Source organism: Oncorhynchus keta, chromosome 16, assembly GCF_023373465.1.
Source record: "Oncorhynchus keta strain PuntledgeMale-10-30-2019 chromosome 16, Oket_V2, whole genome shotgun sequence".
In the NCBI taxonomy this organism is placed as follows: domain Eukaryota; kingdom Metazoa; phylum Chordata; class Actinopteri; order Salmoniformes; family Salmonidae; genus Oncorhynchus; species Oncorhynchus keta.
In genome coordinates this window covers 7838570-7856205 of record NC_068436.1, presented here as the reverse complement: position 1 = coordinate 7856205, position 17636 = coordinate 7838570, and the positions used below count along the sequence as shown (strand labels likewise).

At 43.7% G+C, this 17636-nt stretch overlaps 3 protein-coding genes and 1 long non-coding RNA gene across 4 annotated transcripts; 1 reads left to right on the top strand and 3 right to left on the bottom strand.

The window, feature by feature from the left end:
- Positions 1–211: 211 nt before the first annotated feature.
- On the bottom strand, positions 212–1004 carry LOC127908099 (uncharacterized). Its single transcript, XR_008066182.1, has 3 exons — positions 721–1004; positions 425–545; positions 212–347 (listed from the first exon to the last, which is right to left on the bottom strand). It is a non-coding gene; the product is annotated as an uncharacterized LOC127908099 (long non-coding RNA).
- A 1552-nt stretch (positions 1005–2556) lies between these two features.
- ndufs8a (NADH:ubiquinone oxidoreductase core subunit S8a) lies at positions 2557–10854 on the bottom strand. The gene is made up of 7 exons (XM_035789246.1): positions 10762–10854; positions 8691–8735; positions 8254–8319; positions 7878–7967; positions 7372–7544; positions 4008–4136; positions 2557–3745 (listed from the first exon to the last, which is right to left on the bottom strand). The coding sequence occupies exons 2-7, from the start codon at positions 8731–8733 to the stop codon at positions 3614–3616; spliced, it is 633 nt and encodes a 210-aa protein (XP_035645139.1). The 5' UTR covers positions 8734–8735; positions 10762–10854; the 3' UTR covers positions 2557–3613.
- A 503-nt stretch (positions 10855–11357) lies between these two features.
- si:dkey-9i23.8 (beta-1 adrenergic receptor) lies at positions 11358–13888 on the top strand. The gene is made up of 7 exons (XM_035789244.2): positions 11358–11457; positions 11613–11758; positions 12075–12264; positions 12572–12710; positions 13022–13186; positions 13506–13587; positions 13676–13888. The coding sequence occupies exons 1-7, from the start codon at positions 11367–11369 to the stop codon at positions 13886–13888; spliced, it is 1026 nt and encodes a 341-aa protein (XP_035645137.2). The 5' UTR covers positions 11358–11366.
- Positions 13889–13917: 29 nt separating this feature from the next.
- tmem187 (transmembrane protein 187) lies at positions 13918–15286 on the bottom strand. Its single transcript, XM_035789245.2, has one exon. The coding sequence runs from the start codon at positions 15165–15167 to the stop codon at positions 14418–14420; it is 750 nt and encodes a 249-aa protein (XP_035645138.1). The 5' UTR covers positions 15168–15286; the 3' UTR covers positions 13918–14417.
- Between the last annotated feature and the right edge of the window lie 2350 nt (positions 15287–17636).

Genomic DNA, 17636 nt, shown 5'->3' with positions numbered 1-17636 from the left:
TTCTGAATGAGAAAGTGTAGGTTATATAGAAATAACGCAACTCAAATTCAAAATCATTCAACTAAATAATGGGGATTTCTATCAGCCTAATCGAGGTGTAGATTGCATCTCAAATTGCTGTGTTCTAACTTGTAAACAGGGCTGCATGAGATTTCTGTTAATGCGACTCCGTGCAGCCAATGGCAATGTCCGCTTTAGGTATAATGCCAGGAGCAGCTTGTGGATTTGCCAGCTCTAACACAGTTCCACCTAATTACCTCTATCACGCGTCGTGGCCGGTGTAGCAGATGCTGGAGCAGACGCCTGCAGCTGTGAAGACTGTGGTTGAGCTAATAGGGGTGTCAGATCTAAAACAGAGAGGAACAAGTTTAAATAATTATACAACGAAACAGAGTGATTGAGTATACCTGTGTGTGATAAATACCTGGACCACATAACACTGCTTCAGGTCTACAAGACTCTGGAAGTTCCCGCCTGCCACTCCAGGCCTGGAACAGCTTGGTGGAAAGACGGTTCCCTGTCACACACCGAGCCGGGTGGCAGATCTGAAAAATGGGCACAATATAATTTTAATGACTACACACTAACTTAAACAAAACAGACTATGAGAGGCGCACAGTAGTACATAGAGCCATGGCTACATGGAACTCTATTCCACATCAAGTAACTCACGCAAGCAGTAAAATTGATTTTAAAAAAACAGATCAAAATAAACCTTACGTAACAGCGGGGACTGTGAAGAGACACATGCACACACAAGGATTTTGTGTTGTAGACATGTGGTAGTAGAGTAGTGGCCCAAGGGCACACGCTTAATGTTTGCCAGCTTAGTAACAGGGGATGCACCTATTCCTGTTTACAGAGTGTGCATCTCTCCCCGGTCCCACGACCTGCACGGAGAAGCACCACTGAGTCAACATGTGGCCAGAATTACACTGCTCAAAAAAATTAAGGGAACATTTAAACAACACAATGTAACTCCAAGTCAATCACACTTCAGTGAAATCAAACTGTCCACGTAGGAAGCAACACTGATTGACAATAAATTTCACATGCTGTTGTGCAAATGGAATAGACAACAGGTGGAAATTATAGGCAATTAGCAAGACACCCCCAATAAAGGAGTGGTTCTGCAGGTGGTAACCACAGACCACTTTTCAGTTCCTATGCTTCCTGGCTGATGTTTTGGTCACTTTTGAATGCTGGCGGTGCTTTCACTCTAGTGGTAGCATGAGACGGAGTCTACAACCCACACAAGTGGCTCAGGTAGTTCAGCTCATCCAGGATGGCACCTCAATGCGAGCTGTGGCAAGAAGGTTTTCAGTGTCTGTCAGCGTAGTGTCCAGAGCATGGAGGCGCTACCAGGAGACAGGCCAGTACATCAGGAGACGTGGAGGAGGCCGTAGGATGGCAACAACCCAGCAGCAGGACCGCTACCTCCGCCTTTGTGCAAGGAGGAGCACTGCCAGAGCCCTGCAAAATTACCTCCAGCAGGCCACAAATGTGCATGTGTCTGCTCAAACGATCAGAAACAGACTCCATGAGGGTGGTATGAGGGCCCCGATGTCCACAGGTGGGGGTGTGCTTACAGCCCAACACATGCAGGACGTTTGGCATTTGCCAGAGAACACCAAGATTGGCAAATTCGCCACTGGCGCCCTGTGCTCTTCACAGATGAAAGCAGGTTCACACTGAGCACGTGACAGTCTGGAGACGCAGTGGAGAACATTCTGCTGCCTGCAACATCCTCCAGCATGACCGGTTTGGTGGTGGGTCAGTCATGGTGTGGGGTGGCATTTCTTTGGGGGGCCGCACAGCCCTCCATGTGCTCGTCAGAGGTAGCCTGACTGCCATTAGGTAGCGAGATGAGATCCTCAGACCCCTTGTGAGACCATATGCTGGTGCGGTTGGCCCTGGGTTCCTCCTAATGCAAGACAATGCTAGACCTCATGTGGCTGGAGTGTGTCAGCAGTTCCTGCAAGAGGAAGGCATTGATGCTATGGACTGGCCCACCTGTTCCCCAGACCTGAATCCAATTGAGCACATCTGGGACACCATGTCCCGCTCCATACACCAACGCCACGTTGCACCAGACTGTCCAGGAGTTGGCGGATGCTTAAGTCCAGGTCTGGGAGGAGATCCCTCAGGAGACCATCCGCCACCTCATCAGGAGCATGCCCAGGTGTTGTAGGGAGGTCATACAGGCACGTGGAGGCCACGCACACTACTGAGCCTCATTTTGACTTGTTTTAAGGACATTACATCAAAGTTGGATCAGCCTGTAGTGCGGTTTTCCACTTTAATTTTGAGTGTGACTCCAAATCCAGACCTCCATGGTTTGATAAATTTGATTTCCATTGATAATTTGTGTGATTGTTGTCAGCACAGTCAACTATGTAAAGAAAAAAGTATTTAATAATATTTCATTCATTCAGTTGTAGGATGTGTTATTTTAGTGTTCCCTTTATTTTTTTGAGCAAGTGTATATAAAAAAAAAAAACACAGGAAATCACATTTTGACTGCATTGGGACTTTAAAAGACAACACTGCACGCCATTTGAAAACTTCGGACAGAACAATATTTATTCTTCATAATTTGAAGTCCACAAGTATTTAACCTTTGTACAATTCTCATGACAACAAACCCCCATTTAACTTTGTGTTTGCAGCAGGCTAATAATATATCTACTAGTTTGAGGATATTATAATTGAACCTGAGTATCATGTACCAACTGGTTGTGTAATGCTTTCTGACCAAATGATAACACTCTGCCCTTAAACAGTATGACTGCATCCCAAATGGCACCCTATTCCTTAAATAGCGCATTACTTTTGACCAGGATCTTATGGGCCCTGGTCAAAAGTAGTGCACTATATAGCAGGTAAGATGCCATTTGGGACAAAGTAGGTAGTTGTCCCTAACCACTGTAACCATGGTTAGATTTATTTCCTTGCCCCTAATGGTTAAGGTTACTTAAATCTGATCCTAGGTCTGTGGTTAGGGGCAATATCTTCCCTCGAATCAGAAACAGTACTGTTGAGGAAAGACATAAGGGGTGTGTGTTCAGTAGGGCACAGCACTGTGGAACATTCAGATAGAAATATGGTACGTAGAACAAACATGCCTCTCTGACAAGTAGAATAAAGAATCATGTCAACTCTATTAATGTAATTTCTTTCTGCAAATTTCCACAACGTATCCCTATTGAATGTGCCCCAGGATAGGCATATGTGGGTGGCTGCCGGTACAGGAGACTGAGGGTGCTTCTCTCTGTGGGTGAACTGAGCTTATTAATACAGTGGTCCACACAGACCTCGTTCTGGAGAGCTGTGGGTTCCTGCTGTTTATTTGTCCCATTCAATATTTATGCAGTATAGATATATGCAATATAGATAAACAGTGCTGTCTGGATCTCTGGAAACACATCTGGGTGTGAACCATTGATCTGGATCAACTGTACAGTATGAATGGACGTGTGTCTGTGTCAAAGAGGCTGACGAATATCTATACAATGTGTGTGCCAGTCTGTCATACCGCATCTGTGTGCGTTTCATGGTTATCAACAGAGTATAGTCAGTCGGTCGGTGTGTGGGTATCTGCGCACCAGTCAGTCTATCGATAAAGGTAATCAGCTTGTATGTTGGCAGCAATCTCAGCCTCCCACTTGTCTCCGTTATTGAGCAGTTTCTCTTTGTTGTAGAGCAGCTCCTCATGAGTCTCTGTGGAAAACTCAAAGTTGGGGCCCTAAGGGAGAGAGAGGTGAAAGAGAGGGTGGAAGAAGCATGAGAGTGGAGACACCAAACCAAATAGTTTTACAGGTCCTTTACACCAACCTCAGTCACAGGGATCTGAACAGCCAGAGATTTACAGAGGAAGAGGGGTTGGTAGAGGGGTTTTGTGCCAAATGGCACCCTGTTTCCGTTTGGTCAAATGTAACGCACTAAGTAGGGAATAGGGTGCCATTTGGGACACCGGCCACAGTAGAGAGGTAGAAGGTCCAGCTCACCTCCACGATGGCGTCAACAGGACAGGCCTCCTGGCAGAAGCCACAGTAAATACACTTGGTCATGTCGATGTCGTAGCGCGTCGTCCTCCTGCTGCCGTCCGATCGGGGCTCTGCCTCGATGGTGATGGCCTATGTAATGGGGGGTGGGTAAATCACGTTTAGGGCAGTGAGCCTGAAGGTGTAGTGGTATAGCAGACATAGGAAACGGTAAACGGTGCACTTCTTTTGACCAGGGCCTATAGGGTGCACTATGCAGGGGTCAATGTACGTGCACCAATTTTGGACGCAGCCATGGAGGTATTTCTGTTGCATAGTGCAGGTGTTTTGATGCCCTGGGAGGGTTAGGGATATGCAGATGCGAATAGTACAGGAGTGTAAACACTACAGGGGCCGGTTGCACCAGTTGGGCCGTAACTATGTCAGATGTCAAATGCGCTCAACGCCGGACCCAAAAAAAACTATACCCGTTGCATCACCTGGGAGCATACCCGTTGCATCACCTGGGAGCAAGCCTTCTATGAGCGGTCTAGCAGGGAGCAGGCAGCGTAGGGTGTTCAATTCAGACTGTCATCACAATACTGATAGCAATAACAGTCATCCATTTTCAAAAGCATGTGAATCTCGCGTTCGTATTTCACAATCTCCGCTGACTTTTGGAGTTGCCTATGCACGAGTCATTAGCAAAATAATACTGTAGATTTGGGCAACATTATAGCATGCTAAAATGTTTCTGATCAGCGAATAGATGATCAGAAACATGAATAAATGAGCTAAATGAATGAATAAATGAGCTGCCACCTCCACTTATTTTCCCAGCCAGAGACCAAATATACAGACGGAGATTCGTTGAAACAGAATCACATTGGACAAGCCATTGGCTTTTGGTCAGGAGTAAACAGCAAAATCATCAACTTGTTGTAGGCTACATAACATGCTATCAAAATGGTCTGATCAGTGGTAAATAACAGATGAGTCATCTAGACTAGAGGTCGACCGATTAATCGGAATGGCCGATTAATTAGGGCCGATTTCAAGTTTTCATAACAATCGGAAATTGGTATTTTTTATTTATTTAACTAGGCAAGTCAATTAACACATTCTTATTTTCAATGACGGCCTAGGAACGGTGGGTTAACTGCCTTGTTCAGGGGCAGGACGACAGATTTTCACCTTGTCAGCTCGGGGGATCCAATCTTGCAACCTTACAGTTATAACGCAACGCAATAACGACCTGCCTCTCTCTCGTTGCACTCCACAAGGAGACTCTGCCTGTTACGCGAATGCATTAAGCCAAGGTAAGTTGCAAGCTAGCATTAAACTTATAAAAAACAATCAATCATAAAACACTAGTTAACTACACATGGTTGATGATATTACTAGATATTATCTAGCGTGTCCTGCGTTGCATATAATCTGACTGAGCATACAAGTATCTGACTGATTAGTGGAATTTATTTCCTTAATGCGTTTGAGCCAATCAGTTGTGTTGTGATAAGGTAGAGGTGGTATACAGAAGATAGCCAGCCCTATTTGGTAAAAGACCAAGTCCATATTATGGCAAGAACAGCTTAAATAAGTAAAGAGAAATGACAGTCCATCATTCATTTAAGACCTGAAAGTCAGTCAATATGGAAAAGTTCAAGTACATTTAAAGTTTCTTCAAGTGCAGTCACAAAAAACAAGCACTATGATGAAACTGGCTCTCATGAGGACCGAAACAGGAAAGGAAGTCCCAGAGTTACCTCTGCTGCAGAGGGTAAGTTCATTAGAGTTACCAGCCCAAATAAAATGCTTCACAGAGTTCAAGTAACAGACACATCTCAACATCAACTGTTCAGAGGAGACTGGGTGAATCACACCTTCATGGCCGAATCGCTGAAAAGAAACCACTACTACAAAGGACACCAATAATAAAGAAGAGACTTGCTTGGACCAAGAAACACAAGCAATGGACATTAGATTGGTGGAAATCTGTCCTTTGGTCTAATCAGTCCAAATTTTAGATTTTTGGTTCCAACCGCCATGTCTTTGTGAGATGCAGAATAGGTGAACGGATGATGACCCTATAAGTGGTACCCTCTGTGAAGCATGGAGGAGGTGTGAGGGTGCTTTGCTGGTGATACTGTCTGATTTATTTAGAATTCAATGCATACTTAACCAGTTTGGCTACCACAGCATTCTGCAGCGATACGCCATCCCATCTGGTTTGCCCTTAGTGGGACTATCATTTGTTTTTCCAACAAGACAATGACCCCGCACTTCCAGGCTGTGTAAGCGGTATTTGACCAAGTAGAGTGAGAGTGCTGCATCAGATTACCTGGCCTCCACAATCACCCAACCTCAACCCAATTAAGATGTTTTGGGAAGAGTTGGATCGCAGAGTGAAGGAAAAGCAGCAAACAAGTACTCAGTATATGGGGAAACTCCTTCCAGACTGTTGGAAAAGCATTCCAGGTGAAGCTGGTTGAGAGAATGCCAAGAGTGTGCAAAGCTGTCATAAAGGCAATTGGTGACTACTTTGAAGAACCTAAAATATATTTAGATATTTCCATCATAAGTTTTTGGTTACTACATGATTCTGACAGTTAGCCTAGTGGTTAGAGCGTTGTGCCAGTAACCAAAAGGTTGTTGGATCGAAACCCCGAGCTGACAAGGTAAAAACCTGTTGTTCTGCCTTTGAACAAGGCAGTTAACCCACTGTTCCCCGGTGGGCCATCATTGTAAAATAAGAATTTGTTCTTAACTGACTTGCCTATTAAATAAAGGTTAAATAAATAAATAATCCATGTGATATTTCATAGTTTTGATGTCTTCACTATTACTCTACAATGTAGAAAATAGTACAAATAAAGAAAAACCCTTGAATGTGAAAGTGTGTATATACACACACTTTATGGCGGAATGTTGGAGTTGAATATGTTGTCCTCAGGGCACTATTGAAAATGAGACCCTTGTCTCAATGGGCTCCTGATTTAAATAGAAGTTAAAAAAAGATATCATATTAATTCCCACAGTAACTCTTTATGGATCCATCTAGTTGTGGTTAAGAAAAGGTTCATGCATAGTGGTGGGCTATGCAAAGGGATGGACTGTTCTCTCTATGGAAGTGACATGCCTTGCAAAGATTAGAACTGCCACGAGGATGGCAACAGCCTAGTAACGGGCGCAGCCTAGCAACCATCATTATGAAGCATTAAATCTCATGCTTACACTGGACTAAGCTACGACAAGTCTTATTTTGGATTGGTGCAAACAGGTGTGAATTCTGATCACAAAGTCTGACGTAGCTACACCTGACCTAGCATTTATGACCACATTTTTACGCCCAACTGGTGCAACAGGCCACAGGTGTGTTTCTATGTACCTGGGCAGGGCAGATTGCTTCACACAGCTTGCAGGCGATGCAGCGCTCCTCTCCAGAGGGGTACCTGCGCAGGGCATGCTCACCGCGGAAACGGGGCGACAGGGGCCCCTTCTCAAACGGGTAGTTTATGGTGGCCGGCTCTCTGAATAGGTAGCTCATGGTCATGCCCAATCCTGGGGGAGCAAGAAGCAGGAAGTGATGTTATACACTGCACTGGCTGCATCCAAAATGGCACCGTACAGATTTAAGGTAAACTCTACTTTGTCAGTATGTAGCCTTTATCACAGTCATTGAAAGGCTGATCCCTGCTCTTTTGGTGCCCTCTTGTCAACCCCTATGAAATGTGTCACAGGAGTTTGCAAAATAACCTGGGACCAGGTTATTCAGTGGCTGTGTCTGAAATGACACCCTGCTGGCCCTGGTCAAAAGTAGTGGACTATATAGGGAATACAGCACAGTTTCAGACATGGGGGTTGGTGTCACGAAGAGTCAGGAGTAAAACTGACCTCTGAAGAGCTCCGTCCACAGCAGAGTCTGAGCGGCTCGGTCTGTTATGGACTTCATGTCTGTGGGCAGATCCTGAGCATTCACGTACTCTACAGAGAGAGGAAGAGAGAAGGCGAGAGGGAGGTTGAGAGACAACGACAGTGAGATTAATGTTGAGTGAGTGTCTGAACATTCATACTAATCAAAGGCAAACAAAGTGCAGCTGAGTGGGGATCACAGTGGTCAGGTGTATATGAGAGACACTGGGTGTGCTCGTTTTGAATTCCCAGGTGCCCCAGATGGGTGGGGATTTCCCTTTAGGACTAATGGAATGCCGCCCACCCAGTGATGCAAAACGAACGCACCTTGAGAGCCGGGGTAAGAGATCGTACTTACTGAATCCATCTCTCTGGGCCGACAGACTGATTGGACGCACCAAATTGTGTCCAGCCGTAAAGGCACCTGTGGGGGGGAGGAGTCAAATTATGACCCAAAAGGCAGAGGATGGAATGGAGCTACCGGGGAAGTGTTTTCACCACAAGAGGTCAACAATTAGCAAGTAGACTTCAATGACAGCTAACAGCATTGACTCGTCTTAAATTATTACATTGAGAGCATTTAGCACACACTCTTATCCAGAGCAACCTACAATCAGTATCTTCATAGATAGTTGAGATGTGTTTTGGGTATCTGTATCCACTGTTTACCCCAAATAACTAAATATAGCCTAAATTTCCTGTTGAACTGTTGATGACCAGAGTGACTTTTCTATCACCAAAGCAGTGCACCACACCATCAATATCCATCCCTCCATCCCTCCGGTGAGGTCTTACCTGGCCGGGACACAGAATATAGTACACGCAACGCCGCAGACATGTCTGGAACACGTCAACAACACAGGTAGAGGTAGAGAAAGAAAAACAGAAACAAGTCATTATTAATCATGTGACACGCAAGTGCAATACAGGGTATGTGCATATAAATTGGCATATATATATATATATATATTTTAGAGGTCACTGACCTATTGAAACCTGTTGCCAGATCATACATTACACTCATTCAGAAGACCTGTATTGGTCTTACTCTGTTTGTCATGACATAATGTAAAGATGTGCCTTATGTTATCATCCAAATAACTTGTCTGTTTGTCAACGAACAAACCATAGGTAGATAGCTAACTAAGTTCCATAGCTAAGAGGTTAGTATGTGTTCTTGTTACTAAAATCAAATCAAATTTATTTGTCACATACACATGGTTAGCAGATGTTAATGCGAGTGTATTGAAATGCTTGTCCTTCTAGTTCCGACAATGCAGTAATAACCAACAAGTAATCTAGCTAACAATTCCAAAACTACTACCTTATAGACACAAGTGTAAGGGGATAAAGAATATGTACATAAAGATATATGAATGAGTGATGGTACAGAGCGGCATAGGCAACATACAGTAGATGGTATTGAGTGCAGTATATACATATGAGATGAGTATGTAAACAAAGTGGCATAGTTAAAGTGGCTAGTAATACATGTATTACATAAAGATGCAGTAGATGATAGAGTACAGTATATACGTATACATATGAGATGAATGATGTAGAGTACAGTATATACGTATACATATGAGATGAATGATGTAGGGTATGTAAACATTATATTAGGTAGCATTGTTTAAAGTGGCTAGTGATATATTTTACATAATTTCCCATCAATTACCATTATTAAAGTGGCTGGAGTTGAGTCAGTGTGATGATCATTATGACCCTTTACTTTTTAATTTAAAAAAATGTATTCATAATACAAAAAGCCGCTTACATTGCTACATCAAACATGTCTAACAAAACAAAACACAGCTATTAACAAGAAAATACTCAAACATACAAAAAATATCAATAAAATACAAAAAATAAACCATTTTTGTGCAATTGTATTCACTGAAAAAATATTATTAGAAAGGTTCAGGAAGATGTTATTCTTGTTGTTATTCACTAGGGTTAATGTTTTAATAAGATAATTAAATTCAATCAGAACAATTTGCAATTTTGGTATAGAATTTGAATTTTTGTTTGTGTATGATGTATTTGACAACACGAATTTAAAAAAAATTAACAATCATTTCAGTGGTCTTGTTATCATTGCAATAGTAACATATATCTTTCATGTCAAAAACATAGGCAGTGTTCATAATGGTAAATAAGTATTTAGCAAGGTTTCCCCAAAATTCTGACACAGATTTACATTCAAAGAACAAGGGAGACAGATTCTCACCTTTTTCACAGAAAACGCAGATATCAATAGCCACACATTTGGACATCATAGAATTACATGGATATATCTTATGTAAAATGTTGAAGTGCACTTCCTTAACGTTGTTTGGTATACAGTATTTGTTATTATGACCCTTATGTCAAACGCTTTGCTGGTCCTTGTGACGACAGAAGAAGTTACTACACTAAAATGAATCTGTTTTAACAGCATAGGTTAGTTAGTACGTTAGCTTGCTAGTTGAGGGCATGAGTATTCTAGCAAGACAAATGTTTTCCCAGAAAACAAAAGCCAACCGTCTACCCAGGTGACCCAGGCCCTGTTCAACGCTATTTTTACTGCGAGACATGATATATTGTAGCAAAATGTATTACTACCAAAACGCTTTACGCTATGACAAATGCATGTTGTTAGATAGGTACTAACAAGCATTGGCGAGCCGGCTAGCAACAACCGGTTAGCCATAAAATCCTCAAGGACTTTTCCAATGACTGACGTTATGTAGCTTCAGCTGTAAAAGCAGCGGTCATACAAGTACCAACAGGTAGTAGAATTATCAACAAAGATATTATGTGTTGTAAAATATCTTTAAAACCATTGTAAATAAGTATGTAGTTGATAAAATAACGTAAAACTCACCGAAGTGTCGCTATTTGGCCTTCTAAACCAGAACAGCGGACGATTTGAGAAGTGCAATTTGCGTGGGCAGGAAGTGAAAGAACGTTATGACAGAAATGTCGCGTTGGACGTCAAAAAGTCGCCATTTTTGTTGTGGCACAGGTGGTAAGGTCAAAAGTTTGAAAATATGATTTTCTGTCCTAAAATATAGTGCTACGTGAAATTATTAAATGTATTGTTGTTGTTTTGAATTGATTGAGCTTCATTCAGTATTTAGTAGTGATATTTTACACACGCACACACACACACACACACACACACACACACACACAAACAAACACAAACACACGCACACACACACATACACACACAGCTCGAATCCCCGAGCTGACAAGGAACAAATCTGTCGTTCTGCCCCTGAACAGGCAATTAACCCACTGTTCCTAGGCCGTCATTGAAAATAAGAATTTGTTCTTAATTGACTTGCCTAGTTAAATAAAGGTAAAATAAATAAATAAAAATAAACACACACACACACACACACACACACACACTCACACAATGCTTAATAAGGGATTTGCCAGTGGCTAATGAAGCAGGATAGTTTTAATTGGAGATTGTTTTTGATGACGGTCTCACTTTGTGTAATCTTCACTCTCCCATCCATAATTCCCTCTATCTCCTCATGGTTGTGGACTCTAACCAGCCGTCTTAAAAGTAAGTACGGTACTGTGTTGCAATTACATGAATTATTCTATAATAGCAATGAGGCTTTCAAGATTGTATAATTTGACTAACCAACAGTAATTGACTGCATTCATTTATATCTTTATAACTTATAATCACTGTTCTTTCTCTTCTCCATCGGTCAGTGAACGATTGGGCCAACAGCAGCACATCGGTAGTGTTGGAGCGGTCTTGGACAAGGGTTGAGAGGTCAGTGCTGGTGGCAGTTCTGAGCGTGGAGATGGTGCTGGGGGTCATTGGAAACTGTCTGGTACTACTGGTAAAAATCATGGTAGGTAACTGTTATTAACTCTGAGTGTGTGTGTGACTACACATACACTTCTCTCCCTGACATACTGTTAGGAGATCTAACCAAGGACTCGTATATCCTCTTCGTAACCCAGTGTTCTGACTGTAGCTTACTTCTGTGAGTGCGTTATAGTTTACATATGCCTGCCTGATGGTGGCACTCTTTTACAAAATGTCACAGTACAAACAAGCTCTTTCTGCTGATGAAGAGACACTGAGCAATGCCAATGAGCAGAGCCCATATATATATATATAAAAAGCTTGAAATAGAATAATCTCTCTCTCCGTCTCTTTCTTAGTGTAGGGGTCGGTTTCCCTGTAGATACTGGGTCCCGTTCGTCAGTCTGACCCTCTCCGACCTTGGCTCCTCCCTGCTCATCATCTCTGGCTCCTTATTGGCTATGTTGACTAAGGGACAGAGGTCACCATGGTGCGAGGTCGTCAGCTTGCTCAAATTCGCCTTCATCACTTCCTCTATTGGAAGCATAGGTGAGACACTCCTGGGCCTAGGTTGTAGGTGTTTGGAATCCACATTTCACTTGGAGAAACAATAGTATTACGGGACTGACTTTGATGACCACGTAATGCGCTAACCAACTTCTCTACACACACACTTTCCATTCTCATCATTCTCACTATTCACTTCTAAACACCCACTCCTCTCCTCACACATGCATATTTTACATCCAATTCAACAATCCTCAATCCACTTACATCTATTGTTTGTCCCAAATGGCACTCTATTGCCTATGTAGTGCATTACTTTAAAAAAAAAAAAATCCTCCACTCTCCACAGCGATTCTCTGCGTACAGCGAGCCAAGGTCGTGGCCTCCACAGGAAGAGGCGCCTCTGTTGTCGTGGCTCTGGCTTGCCTGGCTTCCTGGTTGACAGGGGTGGTGTTTGGGAGCATCCCTGTGGTCTACAACTGGATCAGGTGAGGGAGGGTTGTGGTGTCTTGTAGTTTTTGGGACATACTAGACATACAGTGAGGAAGACTAGGTCATTGTTAATGTATCTTCTCTTCCATCAATGTACTCTGGTCTATCTTTAGCCCAGTTAGCCAATCTAAATGAGGGGTTTTGCACAGAATTATAATTATTTGGCCAATAATGGGGGCCCAAGGGAAAAATGGGCTGGTGTCAGGCCCTCAAGGAAAAAAATAGGCAGGTCTGTTAGAAATGTCCAGGCCGAATTTGGTCCGGTCCGTCCCTGCCTCTGAACTCTCTGTCTCTCTCTAACTCTCAGGTACGACCCTTCAGAGATGCTGTGTGCAGTGTTCTGGGAGAGCAGTTACTCTGACATGCTAGTCTATATCCTCTGTGCTTTCTCCATCTGCATCTTCCTCCCCTTCATCCTCATCCTCTTCTGCTCTCTCTTCACCGCTGCTGGCTGCAAGAGGAACTGCGACAGGTATGTGTTGTGATTTGTGAGCATTTGGGTGCATTGTAATAGTCTGAAATGGTCACCTCCCCCTCGTCTCGTTTACATCATCTGCATTGATGTGAAATAACTGCACATCAATTTCCTGATGCATGCACACCATTCTTGCTTTACCAAAGTATCTTATTCAAGCTAGAAATGGAGGTTCCATTCACATATACTCGAAAATTACAGATCAGTGCAGATGATGGAAAGGCGATGAATAGAGAAAGCAACCTCACATAGAATGAGAGGCACCCAGATTAGTACCTTCCTCAGTAACGGCTCTCTTTCCCTCTCTCCTTCATAGTGACCCAAATGACCTCTCCTCTGTCACTCCTCTGATTGTGGCCTTCTACCTGTTCTGCTACACTCCCTTCGCTGTGTCTGAGGTGACACAGACACACACTCTCCTCAGATTAATTTTGCCATTCTCCTCCCTGAAGCCAATGGTTATTTTTTACCCTCACTTCCCCACAGCTGATTCTCCTGGGTAGACTGGACCTATCCCCTGCACCTGATTGGCTGAGAACCCTGTCATCAGTGATGTCCTACCTAGACTGCGGGTTGAACCCCATTATCTACTGTGCCAATCAGGACTTCCGGGAGGCGGGACTTGCTCTGTTCTGGACCAGTAGGAAGTTATTATTCTCTGAGCCTGTGCTGACAAGCATGACAAAGTTGGAATTGTAAAGATTGACCACAAAATAAATTATGTAAAGTTGGTGGCTAAAAGATTTCTCATAAAACAGTTTTAATTCCTCCAATTTGAGATATGACAATGATTGTTTTCTTGACATATTTACACATTTGTTGGAAATATATGTTGCACTGATGTTGATCTCTTAGGAGATTAGATGTTAACGAACGCGATGTCGTGCATTGGTTAAAATTACAAAAAAAAAACAAATATATATCTTCATCAGTCTTAAATCATTGGCTGACTCAGTTCTTGCTGCCTTTTCCCCTCTGCATTTTATCAAACCAGCCTACCTGTACCTACATTTCTTTTCAAATCTGAATTAGGTGTGATTGACCTACTATCTAGAATATAACTTCAGTGAATGACCAACACAGTTTTGTCATTTGTCCTTGTAGTGTGTTATGTTTCTTCTACACAATTTCTGCTCCCTTAAGTCCATGAAGACAATTGAATGAATTAACACAGTTGCAGACAGACTCAGATCTATTGCCATTGATCATCCATGGACAGACTTATTATTCAGTCCGTTTTGGTGAAGCGCGTGAGAAAGCAGAAAGTGTAGTGGAACTGCAGAATGTCACACACTTTGGACCAGAAGTGTCCAGTGAGATGTTGGAAGGGTCGGTACCGGGCCAGGGTGTGATCAAACAGTTTCAGCAACACGAAACCACTGCATGACAGTACCGCAAGACCCAGGTATCTCCGGGAGTGGCAGTCCCCATGGTTACGGTTTACCCCTACACCTTTGATGACCGCGAATGCCACATGACATCCGAGGGCCACCTCGAACCCTTGGTCGTGCACCAGCGAAAGACCATAGCTGAGAATGGAGCATAACTCGACCGTTAACATGTACCGTGGCCGCCAACCGTGCTCGATAAAATCGCACCACACCAGCACCCACGCGAAGATGGGAAGCGTGAACCACTGGTCCAAAACAGCGGGCGCACGAAGGAGAGTCGCGAGGCGCACCCACTGCACAGGTGCGTAGGCAATGGCCATGAGTGCGAACATGTCTTTGACGTAATCTGCCCTAGTGTCTCTTTTACCGTCCGTCCGTTGAAGTAGCCAGTAAATGCCCATGAAAATGTATCCCAAATTGACCAAGGAGTTGAATGGCATTGCCAGGTAACAGGGTAAGTAGTCAACTGTCTTCTCGGCGTAGTGATCATAGCTCATGTCGACTAAAACGCTGTTGAATAGACCAGTGTTCGCCAAAACGACACAAACACAAACGGGCACCAAAACGTGTAACAATGCAGACTTCATTATGATATCATATAGTCCAACGCATTCGTACAATAATTGTTTTAGAAAGAATGGAAAATTAAACGTTTTGACAGAGCAAGTTGCGACACAAACTTTTTATGTTATTTTCCGGGATTGGAATCACATGATGGCGCCAATGATTTATACACTAGATGACGAATGGGCACAGTTTTGAAGACCCCGTGCCTCCATCTTGGCACTCCCCCACCGTTTAAGAAAAATATGTAGGAAGTTTTGATATGCGTTTATTAATGTCTACATTTGCTTTTGCCAAGTTTATTCTATTACAGACACCTTCATGTATACTTTAACATATTTTGATCTAAACATAAAAGTAAAACATTTGAAAATATATAAAAATATTTTCTTTAAAGTTTACTTTTTGTTTTTGATTGAAGTAGCTATTTACTCTACATATAGGTAGGGGTAAAATGACTAGGCAACAGGATATATATAATAGACAGTAGCAGCAACATAAGGGGTGAGTGTGAAAGTGTGTGTGTGGCGTCAGTATGCATGCGTGTGTTGGGGTGTCAGTGTAGGAGCCAACTTCTGCTTGATCTGAAAATGTGGTCGTAGACTCCGTATGGAGGGTGTGACACAATTGCGTAGCCACAATTGCGTAGCCTCCGGAGGCACACAGCGGCCAAATTGAGCTCCCAAATTCTGTAACGGATGGCTCCCTATAGCTCTGCATTGACATGATTGGTTGACGGTAGGTGGGGGTGGGAAATCCTGTATGAACACAAACTCACTTCCTTCACAACAGCTCTGCACTGCGCCATGAAGCGCAAGAAGTATGAATGCCCTGACTTCTGCAGAGGCTGTACCACCGTAAATGATGGAGCCTTCCTTTTAGACACCACATGGTATAGAGTTCCTGGATAGCAGGGAGCTCGGCCCCAGTGATGTACTGGGCCGTACGCACTACACTCTGTAGTGCCTTGCATTGGATGCCAAGCAGTTTCCATACCAAGTGTTGATACAGCCAGTCAAGATGCTCTCGATGGTGCAGCTGTAGAACTTTTTTAGGATCTGAGGGCCCATGCCAAATTTTCAGCTTCCTAGTTTCTGCTGGCTGCCCCTCCACCACAGAAAGCACTGAGCTAGACTGACTGCATTTTGGAGCTGCCTTACTCAAGAAAGCAAGAAAGAGACCATGTTTGTATACAGCTTTATTATTGACAGTTTTGATATTCATTCATCAAGATCCATTACATCGCATGGCATAACAAGCTGCTTAATACTGATATAGAAATATACTTTCTTTCTTCAAACATGCATTCCAGATTAAATCCTGCGATGGGTCATGTCCGGTTGCCCGAGTACCTACCCGCTCGACCCCATCTCCAGACCTTCTCTGGAAACCTTCTTCCATTCCTCACTTCCCTCATCAACAAATCCCTGACCACTGACTTCAAGATGGCCAGAGTCGCTCCCCTCCTCAAGAAACCAACACTCAACCACTCTGACGTCAAACTATACGCTGGTATCCCTTCTTTCTTTTATTTTCAAAACACTTGAGCATGCTGTCTATGACCAACTCTCTTATTATCTCTCTCAGAACGATTTTCTTGACCCTAACCAGTCAGGCTTCAAGATGGGTCACTCACCTGAGATCGTTCTCCTCTGCATCATGGAGGCTCTCCAAACTGCCAAAGCTGACTATCTCTCCTCTGTTCTCATCCTCTTAGATCTATCTGCTGCCTTTGACACAGTGAATCATTAGACTCTCCTCTCCAGCTCTTCCTCCCAGGGAAGGCCTGCCCGCTCCAAGACTTCTCCATCATGGTTGACAACTCCACTGTGTCCCCCTCCCAGAGTGCAAAGAACCATGGCTTGATCCTGAACAGCACTCTGTCGTTCTCTGCAAACAAAGCAGTGACTCGCTCCTGCAGGTTCATGCTCTACAACATCCATAGAGTGCGACCTAACCTCACACAGGAAGCGGGGGCAGGTCCTAATCCAGACATCTCTCTCGACTTTCTGTTGGCTGGGCTCCCCACTTGTGCCATTAAAACCCTGCAACTGATGCAGAACGCAGCAGCCCGATTGGTGTTCAACATCCCAAGTTCTCCCATGTCGCCCCACTCCTCCGCACACTCTACTGGCTTCCAGTCAAAGCTCGCATCCACTACAAGACCATGGTGCTTGCCTACAGAGCAGCAAGGGGAACTGTCCCTCCCAACCTCCAGGCTATGCTCAAACCCTACTCCCCAACCTGAGCACTCCGTTCTGACACTTCTGGTCTCTTGGTCCTCCCACCTCTTCGGAGGGCAGCTCCCACTCAGTCCAGTCAAAGCTCTTCTCTGTCCTAGCACCCCAATGGTGGAACAAGCTTCACCCTGACGCTAGGACAGCAGAGTTCCTGCCCATCTTCCGAAAAACATCTGAGAATCCTCAAAGAGTATCTTAAATAATCCCACAGCACCCCTCCACCCCCACCCCTAGCCTTTTTTCGAATTAACA